Source organism: Dendrobates tinctorius, unplaced genomic scaffold (assembly GCF_039654945.1).
Source record: "Dendrobates tinctorius isolate UK_male_01 unplaced genomic scaffold, ASM3965494v1 ptg000064l, whole genome shotgun sequence".
NCBI lineage: Eukaryota > Metazoa > Chordata > Amphibia > Anura > Dendrobatidae > Dendrobates > Dendrobates tinctorius.
Window position 1 is genome coordinate 54,702,767 of NW_027361732.1, and position 14,434 is coordinate 54,717,200.

A 14,434-nucleotide genomic window follows, 5' to 3' on the forward strand; every position below is an offset into this window, starting at 1 on the left:
GTGTCTAATCCTCTCCTGTGTGATACTGACTGCTGAGCCGTGTATCTAATCCTCTCCTGTGTGAAACTGTCTGCTGAGCCGTGTATCTAATCCTCTCCTGTGTGATACTGACTGCTGAGCTGTGTATCTAATCCTATCCTGTGATACTGACTGCTGAGCCGTGTATCTAATCCTCCCCTGTGTGATACTGAATGCTGAGCTGTGTATCTAATCCTATCCCGTGTGATACTGCTCTCCTGAAATACTCTGTGCTGCTGTCACCCTGCTCCCAGAATTCTTGCTGCCTGCCATCCTCGGTGACTGAAGACCCCATTCCTCTCCTCAGATCCTGTCCTGGCGATGTGTGAAAGCGAGGTGACAGGGGCCTGATGTATGGTGGAAGGAGCAGGGTGAGAGCAGCACAGAGTATTTCAGGAGAGCAGTGTGCTGGTCTGTGGGGGGCACCCTGTTCGGTGTCAGGGATTGTACATAGAGCGCTGTGTTTTATACACATGGATGGACCGTCTACTTGTCTGCTGATGTCAGGAAACATTTCTGCTGATTGATGACCTGTTCTGATCCAGACTTTACATGAAAAGTAACTTTGCAGGCCCCATCAAAATGGCGACTCACTGTGTTCCTAGATGTCATCCTCTCTTTTCCCTTAGCAAAGACCCAGAAGGGGAGGAGAGGAGTGACACCACACCATGTCAGCAGACTCCGCCCATAATTACTGCAGGGCAGTAATGTGAGCTAGTTGCACTAGGTTTTTGTGCCAAACTTCAGTAGCTGCTCCCCCTAGTGTTAACAAGTGGAAATGCCAAACTTTTTAAAATTATTTTTCATATTTTACAAATTTAAAAACAAACGATAATATTTTTTAAGAAAATGTAAACATTAATTCTTCACATTTTTTCAATTGCTGAAAAAACATTTTTTGGATGGCACCTTCCCTTTAAGTAATATATTAGTAGTTCCACTGAATCTATACCCACCAGCATAAATTCATCTTCACAGCTCATTTGGCTATAAAACATATTTCCAGATAGGACTGTATTTATTTTTAACATAACTGATTCACTGTAAGTATGTAAATTAGAAGTGTATTTTTTATGATTACCTAAAGTCCAAGGTGTGGTGATGCACTACTACCCAGTTCAGATGACATTGCATGTTATATTGCATAGTAGAGTTCCACTGAAAATCTTTAGTGCAACTGGCATTCACCTATCCCTTTTCCTGGTGTTATCTCTAAAATTAGCACACTGCCAGGAATATCTTATTGGACAACCCATATAATGTCCAGCGAGCACTCCTGTCAACCAGAAGCATTAAAGCCCCTCTCCCATACATATTAGTCTATAGGTGGCTGACTTTCCCAATTATGATCGGTTAGGATGACAGTCTAATGTGTATGGAAGTCAAGGGCAGCACGGTGGCTCAGTGGTTAGCACTGCAGTGCTGGAGTCCTGGGTTCGAATCCCACCAAGGACAACATCTGCAAGGAGTTTGTATGTTCTCCCCGTGTTTGCGTGGGTTTCCTCCCACATTCCAAAGACATACTGATGGGGAATTTAGATTGTGAGCCCCATCGGGGACAGTGATGATAATGTGAAAAAAAAAAAAAAAGTAGTAGTCAGCTTACCCGTCTGCAAAGCAATCCCCAAGCCTGCCAACGCCCAGCACGGACTGTGGTGAGCATCCACATGAATTAGGAGCAAGAGGAAGAGGAAAAAAGTGATCCAGCTGGAGACGGAGGCGGCTGCAATTTACAAAGCTTTATTGGACAGCTTAAAAATATGTTGGTTCTGTAAAAATTTCTTATAGCAAACACCAAGCACACCAGTGAGGAGGATCAACGCGTTTCAACTAAAAAATAGTCTCAGTGATGATAATGTGTGCAAACTGTAAAGCGCTGCGGAATATGTTAGTGCTATATAAAAAAAATAAAGAAGAAAGAAAGTCCTGATTTACACAATTGATTGTCAAGGTGGTTAAGTTTCCGGCATGTGTGATTTCAGACTGCCGATCCTTCCCACTCCCTCCATAGAGAACACAGGAGTTTTGGGCTAGAACCAGTGCTACCATGTAAGGAGGAGATGGATGACAGCCAAACGATGGTTGGACAGTCCTCTAATGCAGTGTTCCTCAACTCCAGTCCTTGAGGCCCACCAACAGATCATGTTTTCATGATTTCCTTGGTGGTGGAATTATCGAGTATTTATTATGAAGAAAATCCTGTAAACATGGTGAGTTGTAGGGCCTCGATGACTGGAGTTGGGAGATACAGCTCTAATGGTAATGGGGGCTTATTGAGAGCCTGTAGTTACTGCTCCATATGTGAAGGCTCCTATTTATAAGTTGATTTCAATAATGAGTATGTAACACATTATTTTACAATACCTTCAAAGTAAATAGAAATAACTAATAAGATACAATAAGATACAATTCACTTCGCTTTTATAAGTCCTGTAATATTTGGGTCGCCTCCCCTAACAGCATGGCGAATATACCTATAGAGCAGATAATAAAGGACACAAGGTGTCTGCGTTGTGAGCTGCACATCTTCTACGCTGCTGTAATATTTTCCATTACGTAACGTGAAACTAACAGTATGGTTCCAAGGACACTTAAAACACTCAATACACCATTATTTATTCTCCTGCCACATTAATACAACTCCTCTCGAATATTATCGACAAAGGCAGATTATACAATCTGTTGTGTTCTGCACCGTGTACATTTCATTTAAGGCGCATTTGTACAGAGCGAGAACCAGAGACATCCAAAAATTGTATCGGATAGCGTCTTATGAGAAGCTTTTTAAGCAAGTTGTGTAAGAAGTGTGACATAGATGAATACTAAGGACGTGTGATGGTTGGTTTATCAGTGAAGCGTACAGCCCCGCTGCCGAATCAATCAAAGTGAGCCTATTCATATTCCCTTATCATCCGGAGAACAGAACTGTCTGGTGTGGCCAGTGACGGGCCTGAAACGCCACTTCAAGGTTCATTTAGTCGTGTTCTGCTCTCAGCTGGGAACCAACTACGGGACCATCTAGTTTAGAAATGAAAGGACTTTAATGAGACGAAGGCTTTTGAGGTTAGTATCTTTTGACAGCAGCTAGCAATGGGGGATTTATGAGGTTAAAACTTGGTCCTTTTTAAGGGCGCATAAAAAGTCTCATTTTAAGGAGATTAAATTGCTTTGACTTTGATACCGTCTTACCAGCAACGTGCTGAGGTGTAAACTGGCCAGGTGGATGTGTAAGCCGATACTGCCATGTTTGGAGATTTGTATTTAGTGCTGTTAATGGGGTCAATGCTAGATCTGGGAGAATGGCATCTAATCTATGCAGCATCTTCTGGGGAACTTGATATGGTGGTGCTCACAGCTAGGATGCAGCTACAAACCCAATCTGCAGGAAGATGCCAGATTGCAGCTTCAAGTATGGCTGTCATAACAGTTTACGAGTGGCGCTTAGCAACTGTCCTTATAGCTGCTAAGAGTAAAAAGAAATCAAAGTCCTTGTCTGCCCTGCGGGCACTGTCGGTTGTGTACAGAGACTGTTTACAGCAGCCTGTATTAGTTAACAGTGTAGCCACAATGTCATCTGTATTCAGTCCCGGTAGGGAGACTGTGACTTCAGCATCATTATTGTTCATCTGCAGCTTGTGAAAGTGGTACAAAAGCAGAGCCTCTCGGCAAAATATACAGTGCCCATTATTCATAAAACATCCTCCAGCTGCGGACAGGCTGCAGGAAGCTGCTGCCCAGTTCTAATATTTGATCACCTCCTTTAATAATTCTGTATCATGAAATCACTGTACATGCACTTTATAATTTCTTCCAGGATTTTAGACCATAACTCTCTAATGTTCTCGTTTCAGTTCTCAGACTACTTTACTGGCTATTTCAATGGACAATATTGGTTGTGGTGGATATTCCTGGTACTTGGTAAGTTCTCCATCCTAAATCATGCATGCATTTAAAGATAGCATTTATTAAAAGCAGTTACTAAAGCACCCCATACACTATATACAACTGTCGGCTGAACGATGGTTTGGCCGACTGGCTGCATCAAACTCTCCTTACTGCGCTATACACAGGAGGGCTCACTCTCCCAAGCTCTCCTGCTTTTCCTATGAGAGCCACTGCGAGACTTCTTTGGCTGATCTCTTGGTGCTTTCACATTGAGTTTTGCCACCATTGTTCCCGTCAGGGCTTGCGTCTGAATTCCCCTGCAAAACGGCTTTTGGGTGTATGTGCTAACAGGCCCATAGACTATAATGGTGCCGACAGAGTGAACGTGTTTTCTGTTATGCATAATTTTCTGGCATGTATGCCTACTGGAGGCGAACGTAGCCTGCATCTGAGTGTCCTCCTCCAGTAGGCGTATATGCCCAAAAATGATGCACAACAGAGCACACGCTCACTCTGTCTCGGCTGTTGTGAACTCTCTCGATTTGACTTCTGAGTCAGGGCTCCCTCTGGTGGTTACTGTGAACCCAATCGAGATGGTTTGGGATGAGCTGGACCACAGAGTGAAGGCAAAAGGGCCAACAAGTGCTAAGCATCTCTGGGAACTCCTTCAAGACTGTTGGAAGACCATTTCCTGTGACTACCTCTTGAAGCTCATCAAGAGAATGCCAAGGGTGCAAAGGAGTAATCAAAGCAAAAGGTGGCTACTTTGTAGAACCTAGAATATAAGACATACAGTATTTTCAGTTGTTTCACACTTTTTTGTTAATTATATAATTCCGCATGTGTTAATTCATAGTTTTGATGCCTTCAGAGTGAATCTACAATTTTTATAGTCATGAAAATAAAGAAAACTCTTTGAATGAGAAGGTGTGTCCAAACTTTTGGTCTGTACTGTAGATGTGGAATGATGTCAGCTGCAAGGAGAGCGTGATGTGTGTTCTCTCCTACACTGAAGTGATTACAGGGGAGATGAACAATGTCAGCAGTGAGAAGAGAGTGATATTTTCTTCTGCACTGAAGTGATAGCAGGGGAGACAGGAAATGTCACCAATGAGAAGAGAGTGCGCTGCATACCTCCAGTTACATACAGTCATGGCTAAAAGTGTTGGCACCCTTGAAATTGTTCCAGAAAATGTATTTCTCCCAAAGAATTATTACAAATTACACGTTTTTAATACACCTTTATTTCCTTTTGTGTGTATTGGAACAACACGAAAAAAAGAGTAAAATAAACATAATTTCACACAAAAACCCCAAAATGGACTGGACAAAAATATGGGTATACAACTTTGTTTCAAGCATGTATTGCTCGTTCAAACTCACCTGTGGCAAGTAACAGGTGTGCGCAATATGAAAATCACACCTGAAATCAGATAAAAAGGGGAGAAAGTGACTCAATTTTTGCATTGTGTGTTTGTGTATGCCACTATGCCACACTTAGCATGGAGAACAGAAAGAGGGGAAGGGAACAATCTCAGGACTTGAGATCCAAAATTGTTGAAAAATGTCAACAATCTCAAGGTTGTAAGTCCATCTTCAGAAATCTTGATGTTCCTGAGTGCTCAATGTGCAACGTAATCAAGAATTTTGCAACTCACGGCACTGTGGTTAATCTCCATGGATGTTGATGGCAGAGAAAAATTGATGAAAAGTTGCAAAGCAGGATAGTCTGGATAAGCGGCCCCAATCAAGTTCCCAAGAAATGCAAGCTGTTTTGCAGGCTCAGGGTGCATCAGTATCGACGTGAACTATCCATCGACATTTGAATGAAATGTAACACTATGGCACGAGACCCAGGAGGAAGCCACTGCTGACAGAGACACAAAAAGCTACAATGTAGTTTGCCAAAATGTACGTGAGTAATCTAAAATCCTTCTAGGGAAGCATCTTGTGGACCGATGAGACCAAGATAAAGCTTTTTGGCAAGGCACATCGTTCTACTGTTTAACGAAAATGGAATGAAGCCTGCAATGAAAAGGACATCGTACCTACAGTCAAATATGGTGGAGGTTCAAAGATGTTTTGGGCTTGTTTTGCTGCCTCTGGCACTGGGTGCCTTGACTCTGTGCAAGGCATCATGAAATCTAAAGATAACCAAAGGATTTTGGGTTGCAATGTAGTCCTCAGTGTAAGAAAGCTGGGTTTGCGTCTTAGGTAATGGGTCTTCCAGCAGGACAATGACCCCAAACATACATCAAGAACTACCCTAAAATGGATAGAAACAGCGCTGGAGAGTTCCGAATTGGCCAGAAATGAGACCGGATCTAAATCCAATAGAAAACCTATGGCGAGATCTTGAAATTGCTGTTGGGAGAAGGTACACTTCAAATGAGACACGTGGAGCAGTTTGCAGAAGAAGTATTGTCCAGAATTCCTGTTGAGAGGTGTAAGACGCTTGTTGATGGTTACAGAAAGTAATTGATTTGCAGATATTTATTCCACAGGCAGTGCAACCCAATATTAATTTGAGGGTGCCAACAATTTTGACTTGCCCATTTCTGGGGTTTGCTGTGGAATTATGTCCAATTTGATTTTTTTTATTTTCATCTTTTTAGTTGTTCCAATACATACACGAAGGAAATAAACGTGTATAACAAAACATGTAATTGTGATAATTTTCTGGAAAAAATACTTCATTTTTTGGAACAATTTCAATGGTGCCAATAATTTTGGCCATGACTGTTGAAATATTTTTTTTTTTTTTTTTGTGGGGTGGAGGTAGGGCACGGAAGAACAAGCATTCTTTAGGTTTTTAAAACTGATTTTTATTGTTGCCACATCTCCTACAAGGCTTTGTGGTTAGCTTGAAGTGAAAATTTGCTGTGACAGACTCTCATTAAAAGAGTGTTCTCAAGTCCTTGGATTCATTCAAATTGCAAAGCCCTTGTAAAAGTAAGAAACCTTGGAATGCACAGTACTTTTTATTGAAAACCCTCTTTTTGTAGTCTACAAAACTGCTTGTTGTGCAGTTTACCTGCCATCGTTGCTCTCTATGCACTTTGGCCAGTCCCCTAGGCAAGTAGCGCAGCTCTTACAAGCTCTTCTCGATGGATCCAGCCAGCTTCAGTGGCTCTGTCCTCCTTTGATGATCCCTTGATCTGGACATCGAGTTAATCAGATTTGTTTATCCTGATAGGTTTATATGTAGACCTAAATGTGTTGGGTGGGGACGTTTTTTGTTGTTTTGGGTTAACCTACCTTCTGCCATGGCGCTGACATGTTATCATAGAAGAGACATTTTGCACATTACACCACCTCTCCTAAATTCAGGAGTGACATCTGTACTAGTCATCATTGATCTAAGTAGCTGGACACCAAGTATCTAGTTGTCTATAGACAGAAAAGTACTCCCACCGCATGTCCAGTAAAGCAGATAACATAATGTCACTGGTTGCCATGGCGACTCGTTCACGTTGAAGCTTGTTAAACTGAATATTTCAGTTTTCTATTAAAGCACTAGAACCCGGCCATCACTTCTGACAGTCAGATTCCAGCAGTGCATGATGAGCAAGGGCAATCAATGCACGGTCTGCAGAAGATTCTGTCCTAGGGGTGTAGGATGACTTCCATCGGAAAAAGTGGGCTAATATGACTGATTACTGTTGTATAAGAATTTATCCCCTTAGTGACAGAGCCATTTTGTAGGTTAATAACCAGACCAATTTTTACAATTTTGACCACTGTCATTTTGTGAGGTTATAACTCTGGAACGCTTTAGCGGATCCCGATTCTTAATTTTTTTTTTTTGTGACATATTTTACTTCATGTTAGTGGTAAAATTTCTTCGATATGACTTGTTTAGTTGTGAAAAAAACAGAAATATGGTGAAAATTTTTCAATTTTCAAACTTTAAATTTTTATGCCCTTAAATCAGAGAGATATGTCACACACATTTCTTTATAAATAACATTTCCCACATGTCTACTTTACATCAGCACAATTTTTTTTTGTTAGGAAGTTATAAAAGTTAAAAATTTGACCAGCGATTTCTCATTTTTACAACAATTTCTAAAACCATTTTTTTTGTGACCACATCATATTTAAAGTCATTTTGAGGGGTGTACATGACAGAAAATAACTAAGTGACACCATTCTAAAAACTAGACCCCTCAAGGTGTGCAAAACCACATTCAAGAAGTTTATTAACCCTTTATGTGCTTCACAGGAACTGAAGCAATATGGAAGGAAAAAAATTAACTTTTTTTGCAAAAAATTTATTACAGAACCAATTTTTTTTATTTTCACAAGTGTTTAAAAGAGAAAATGAACCACAAAATTTGTTGTGCAATTTCTCCTGAATACGCCGATACCCCATATGTGGGGGTAAACCACCTTTTGGGTGCACGGCAGAGCTCGCAAGGGAAGGAGCGCCGTTTGACATTTTCAATGCAGAATTGGCTGGAATTGAGATCGGACACCATGTTGTGTTCGGAGAGCCCCTGATGTGCCTAAACAGTGGAAACCCCCAACAAGTGACCCCATTTTGGAAACTAGACCCCTTAAGGAACTTATCTAGATGTGTGGTAAGCACTTTGAACCCCCAAGTGCTTCACAGAATTTTATAACGTAGAGCCATGAAAATAAAAAATAATTTTTTTCCACAAAAATGATCTTTTCGCCCCCAAATTTTTATTTTCCCAAGGGTAACAACAGGAGAAATTAGACCCCCAAAGTTGGTAAATAGTGGAAACCCCTCAATTCTTGCTCCAACCCTATCCACAACACACCCTCTAATCTCTAATGCTAATCCCTAACCCTAATTGTAATCACTAACCCAAATGCTAACCCCTAACCCTAATCCCTAACCTTAATTCCAACACTAATCCTAACCCCAACCCTAATGGAAAATTGAAAATAAATATATTTTCTGTATTTTATAGTATGTAGCTAACTAAGGGGGTGATAAACGGGGGGGGGTGTTACGATTTTTTTTTTTATTTTGATCACTCTTCTAGTTTATCACAGTGATCAAAATGAATAACTGCGCATGCGCCCGCCATTTTCGGGACCAAGATGGCGGCGCCCACCGGAGGAGGCAGGAGGGACCCTGGACCACCGGGAGGTACAGGGGGGGGGGGGATCAGTGACCCTATTTCTCTCCTCTGATGTGCGATCACATCAGAGGAGAGAGAATTTAAATGCAAAATCGCAGCATTTTTTTTTGCGATCGCCGTTATAGGGTTAATAACGGCAATCGCAAAAGCGGGGTCGGTAAATACCGACCTGAATCATGTTCTCTGGGGTCTCGGCTACCCCCGGCAGCCAAGACCCTGGAGAAAATCCAGCGCTGGGGGCGCTATTTACTTTCTCCACAGCGCCGGTAATTAACGGCTCTGTGGTTTAAGTACCCTTAACTACCGCCGTTAGAAGGCGTATCGGCGGTCGTTAAGGGGTTATACATCAAAAAAATAATGCAACTTCTTATATTTTTTATATACGGTACTTTCTATACAGTGAACTTACACACTAGATGAATTTCGCTAGGCACTGTTTACACCATGTCATTGGTGCATGTTTAATATTAACATGGATATATATCCATGTTAATATATATGTATGTATATCCATGCTAGTGTGTGTGTATGTATGTATATATATATATATATATATATATATATATATATATATATATATATATATATATATAAATGTATGTGTGTGTCTGCGTGTGTGTATGTATGTGTGTGTGTATGTATATATATAATATAATATACATACAGTATATATCTCTGACAAAAATTAAGAGACCACAGCATCAAAACCCTGTCATGGGCAGCCCTTTCTCCAGACCTGAAACCCATTGAAAACCTCTGGAATGTAATCAAGAGGATGATAGTTAGTCACAAGCAATCAAATAGAAGAACTGCTTACATTTTTGCACCATAAGCAGTGTGAAAGACTGGTGGCAAGCATGCCAAGATCCATGAAAGCTGTTTTTGAAAATCATGGTTATTCCACAAAATATTGATTTCTGAACTCTTCCTGAGTTAAAACATTAGTTAGTATTGTTGTTTCTAAATGATTCTGAACTTGTTTTCTTTGCATTATTTGAGGTCTAAAAACACTTTTTTTTTTTTTTTTTAATTTTAACCATTTCTCCTTTTCAGAAAAAAAAAACAAATTTATTGCTTGGAAATTCGGAGACGTGTTGTCAGAAGTTTGTAGACTAAAAGAACAATTTACATTTTACTCAAAAATATACCTATAAAGAAAAATCAGACAAACTGAACTTAGAAACCACTGCAAAATTTTCAGTTTGTCTGATTTTTCTCTTTATAGGTATATTTTTGAGTAAAATGTAAATTGCTCTTTTATTCAATAAACTACTGACAATATGTCTTTGAATTTCCAAGCACTAAATTTTGTATTTATTTTCAGAAACTGAGAAATGGGCAAAAGAAGAAAAAATGCAGCGCTTGCAGACATCAAATAATGCTAAGAAAACAAGTTCATAATCATTTAAAAACAACAATACTAATGTTTTAACTCAGGAAGAGTTAAGAAATCAATATTTTATGGAATAACCATAATTTTTAATCACAGCTTTCATGCGTCTTTGCATGCTTTCCACTAGTCTTTCACACTGTTTTTGGGTGACCTTATGCCACTTGTGGTACAAAAATGTAAGCAGTTCTTCTTTGTTTGATGGCTTGTGACTATCCATCTTCCTCGTGATTACATTCGAGAGGTTTTCAATGGGGTTCAGGTCTGGAGATTGGGCTGGCCTTAACACGGATTTGTTGAGGTGGGCTGTCATGAACTCATTTTCTGCTCCACCAGTTGAGAGTTCCCCTTCCGTTCTCCCTCTGGTGGTGACAGGAGGTAGTGCGGTTGGTTTAAGTGGTAGTGATCTGCCACCTGATGAGGAAGATAACGATTGGATCTCTGGAGTATCAGACTGGATATAAGACAGCCGACGCCCTATCCGGGTGCTGGTGATTCAGTCTGCTTCTCAGGTCCTGGACTTCAGCTCTTTTGCAGTCTTCCCAAGTTTGTTTTTTTGCTAATGTTCACATTTGCGCTTGTTGGTCAATTCCGTTTTTTGTGTAATCAGCCTGCCCCTGCTGGGGCTATGCTGAAATTCCACTCCTATTAATCAGTATTTGCCAATCTGCTTTTTGTCCCTTATTAGATTGGCCTCTTTTTTGCTCTGTCTCAGAATATTTCAGAGTGCTGATATAGGTTTAGAAGTCTAGTGACTTCAGGGTTAATTTTGCTATCAGAAGTGTTGGACAATCTTTTTGTATGTTTTTTTTTTGGCAGATTGCAGACAGTGTCTTTCATTTTCTGTCCTTTTTAGTTAGCCGGGCCCCATCGTTTGCTCAGCCTATTTTCCTGCCTTTGTTTGTATTTTCATCTCGTTTCACCGTCAATACATGTTGGGGGCTGTCTTTCCTTTCGGGTCTGCTCTGGGGCAGTTAGTTTTCATCTTTTCCTGCTTTAGACTTATGTAGTTCTCCGGTTGTGACGAGGCGTCTAGGACCAACGTAGGAACGCTCCACGACTGCTGCTAGTTGTGCGGTTAAGATCAGGGATCTGCAATCTGCATAGTTACCAACTTCTCTGGTTTTCTGAGACTTAGCTTGTTGTCTTTTTTTTCCTCCTCGGTTTCTCATTCATAACAGTGGGCCTTCATACACACGTTGATTGACCTAGCTGTGTGGCATGGCGCATTGTCCTGCTGGAAAAAACAGTCATCAGAATTGGGGAACATTGCCTGAGCAGAAGGAATCAACTGGTTTTCCAAGATAACCTTATATGCTGCTTGACTCATGCGTCCTTTGCAAAGATTAACCTGCCTAATTCCAGCCCTGCTAAAGCATCCCCAGATCATCACCGATCCTCCACCAAATTTCACAGTGGGTGCAAGACACTGTGGCTTGTACGCCTTTTCAGGTCTCCGTCTAACCATTAGACGACCAGGTGTTGGGCAAAGCTGAAAATTAGACTCGTCAGAGAAGATTACCTTACTCTAGTCTTCTATGGTCCAATCCTTATGGTCTTTGACAAACTTCAGCCTGGCTCTCCTTTGCTTCTCATTGATGAAAGGCTTTTTTCTACCTTTACATGACTTGAGCCCTGCATCTAGGAGCCTGTTACGAACTGTTCTTGCCGTGCACTTCACCTCAGCTGCCATTCCTTTTTGAAGGTGACTTGATGTTATCCTGCAGTTGCTGAGTGACATTCAAATAAGAACCAGAATTGAGCCCTTCTTTTCCTCACTCAAGACTTTTCTTTTCAACTCTTTTGGCATGGTTGTTATTTTTCATTCCTATTACTTTTGGGATGTTACTAGCACTTGTTTTGTCATGCAGCTTGTCCTATTGCAAGAGGATTGTGAACACCACAGCAGGGTTTTTTATACTTTCCTTCATTAGATAAGATTTGGTTCGGGTGATCACCTAATCAAGAAGCACATTAAGTAGAATGAGGTGTACTCTGGTTGGAATTCAACTGACACTGGAATGGAATGGCTGTCAGACATATAGAGAAGCTGATTTTTATAAAACTGAGCAGTCGTCTCTTAAAATTTTTGCCAGAGCTGTTATATACATACACACAGTGGGTATGGAAAGTATTCAGACACCTTTAAAGTTTTCACTGCAGCCATGTTCGTTTTTTTCTCAATATACACTCTGCACCCCATCTTGACTGAAAAAAAAAAAATGTAAAAATTTTTGCAAACTTATTAAAAAAGACTGAAATATCACATGGTCCTAAGTATTCAGACCCTTTGCTCAGTATTGAGTAGAAGCACCCGAGCTAGTACAGCAATGAGTCTTCTTGGGAATGATGCAAAAAGTTTTTCACACCTGGATTTAGGGATCCTCTGCCATTCTTCCTTGCAGATCCTCTACAGTTCCGTCAGGTTGTATGGTGAATGTTGGTGGACAGCCATTTTCTGGTCTCTCCAGAAGATGCTCAATTGGGTTTGGGTCAGAGCTCTGGCTGGGCCAGTCAAGAATGGTCAAAGTGTTGTTCTGAAGCCACTTCTTTGTTACTTTAGCTGTGTGCTTAAGGTCATTGTCTTGTTGGAAGGTGAACCTTCGGCCAAGACTGAGGTCCAGAGCACTCTGGAAGAGGTTTTCATCCAGGTTATCTCTTTACTTGGCCGCATTCATGTTTCCTTCAATTGCAACCAGTCGTCCCTGCAGCTGAAAAACACCCCCATAGCATGATGCTGCTGCCACCACCATGTTTCACTGTTGGGATTGTATTGGACAGGTGATGAGGAGTGCCTGGTTTTCTCCGCTTAGAATTATCACCAAAAAGTTCTATCTTTGTGTCATCAGACCAGAGAATCTTATTTCTCATAGTCTGGGAGTACTTCATGTGTTTTGTTTTTTTAGCAAACTCTATGCGGCCTTTCATATGTCTGGCACTGAGGAGAGGCTTCCGTCAAGCCACTCAGCCATAAAGGCCCGACTGGTGGAGGGCTGCATTGATAATTGACTTTGTGGAACTTTCTCCCATCTCTCTACTGCATCTGTGGAGCGCAGCCGCAGTGATCTTGGGGTTTTTCTTTTCCTCTCTCACCAAGGCTCTTCTCCCACGATTGCTCAGTTTGGCTGGATGGCCAGGTCTAGGAAGAATTCCGGTGGTCCCAAACTTCTTCCGTTTAAGGATTATGGAGGCCAATGTGCTCTTAGGAACCTTGAGTACTGCAGAAATTCTTTTTTCCTTGGCTAGATCTGTGCCTTGCCACAATTCTGTCTCTGAGCTACTTTCCAGTTCCTTTGACCTCATGATTCTCATTTGGTCTGACATACCCTGTGAGCTGTGAGGTCTTATATAGACAGGTGTGTGCCTTTACAAATCAAGTCCTATCAGTTTAATTAAAGGGAATCTGTCATCAATTTTTTTGCCTATCAGCTGCGGCCACCGCCGTCAGGGGCTTATCTACAGCATTCTGTAATGCTGTAGATAAGCCCCTGATGTTACCGGAAAGAGAAGAAAAAAGAGTTAGATTATACTTACCCAGGGGCGTTCCGGGTCTGGAGGGAGTCACGGTCCAGCGCCTCCCATCTTGCAGCAATGACGTCCTCTTCATTCCTGGCCGTCGCAGCTCCGGCGCAGGCACATTGCTCTGCCCTATTGAGGGCAGAGCAGAATCCTGCAGTGCGCAGGCGCATGACCTCTTCCAGCGCCTGCGCACTGCAGTAATCTGCTCTGCCCTCAACAGGGCAGAGCAGTGCGCCTGCGCCACAATGGCCAGGAATGAAGAGGACGTCATCGCTGCAAGATGGGAGGCGCTGGATTTATAGCGGAGCATGCAGGAATAAAATGCAGGACAAAAGCTAGGAGATGTAGGCTGAAGGGACAAAACAGAAGGCTGAAGTAAATGGAGTACTCTGCGAAGTACATGTGACGGTCTATCAGTTTTGGGTGCTTCTTTAACTCTTACCTATGGAGCTGATATTTTGCGTGATAGAACTTGGATCTTTCCTCTGTTTTGATGGCGTGTACTTAT

The 14,434-nt window shown here is 41.5% G+C and overlaps 1 protein-coding gene across 4 annotated transcripts in view; it reads left to right on the top strand.

Moving 5' to 3' along the window:
- Window positions 1–14,434, top strand: part of NDFIP2 (Nedd4 family interacting protein 2) — a 154,881-nt gene that overhangs the window by 107,898 nt on the left and 32,549 nt on the right. For 2 of the 4 annotated variants that reach the window (XM_073580441.1, XM_073580442.1), the window contains one exon: window positions 3,870–3,936. The exons of the other annotated variants lie outside the window; for them this stretch is intronic. In XM_073580441.1, coding sequence (XP_073436542.1) covers window positions 3,870–3,936 — 67 coding nt within the window. The remainder of the gene's footprint in view (window positions 1–3,869; window positions 3,937–14,434) is intronic. 4 annotated transcript variants of the gene reach the window in all.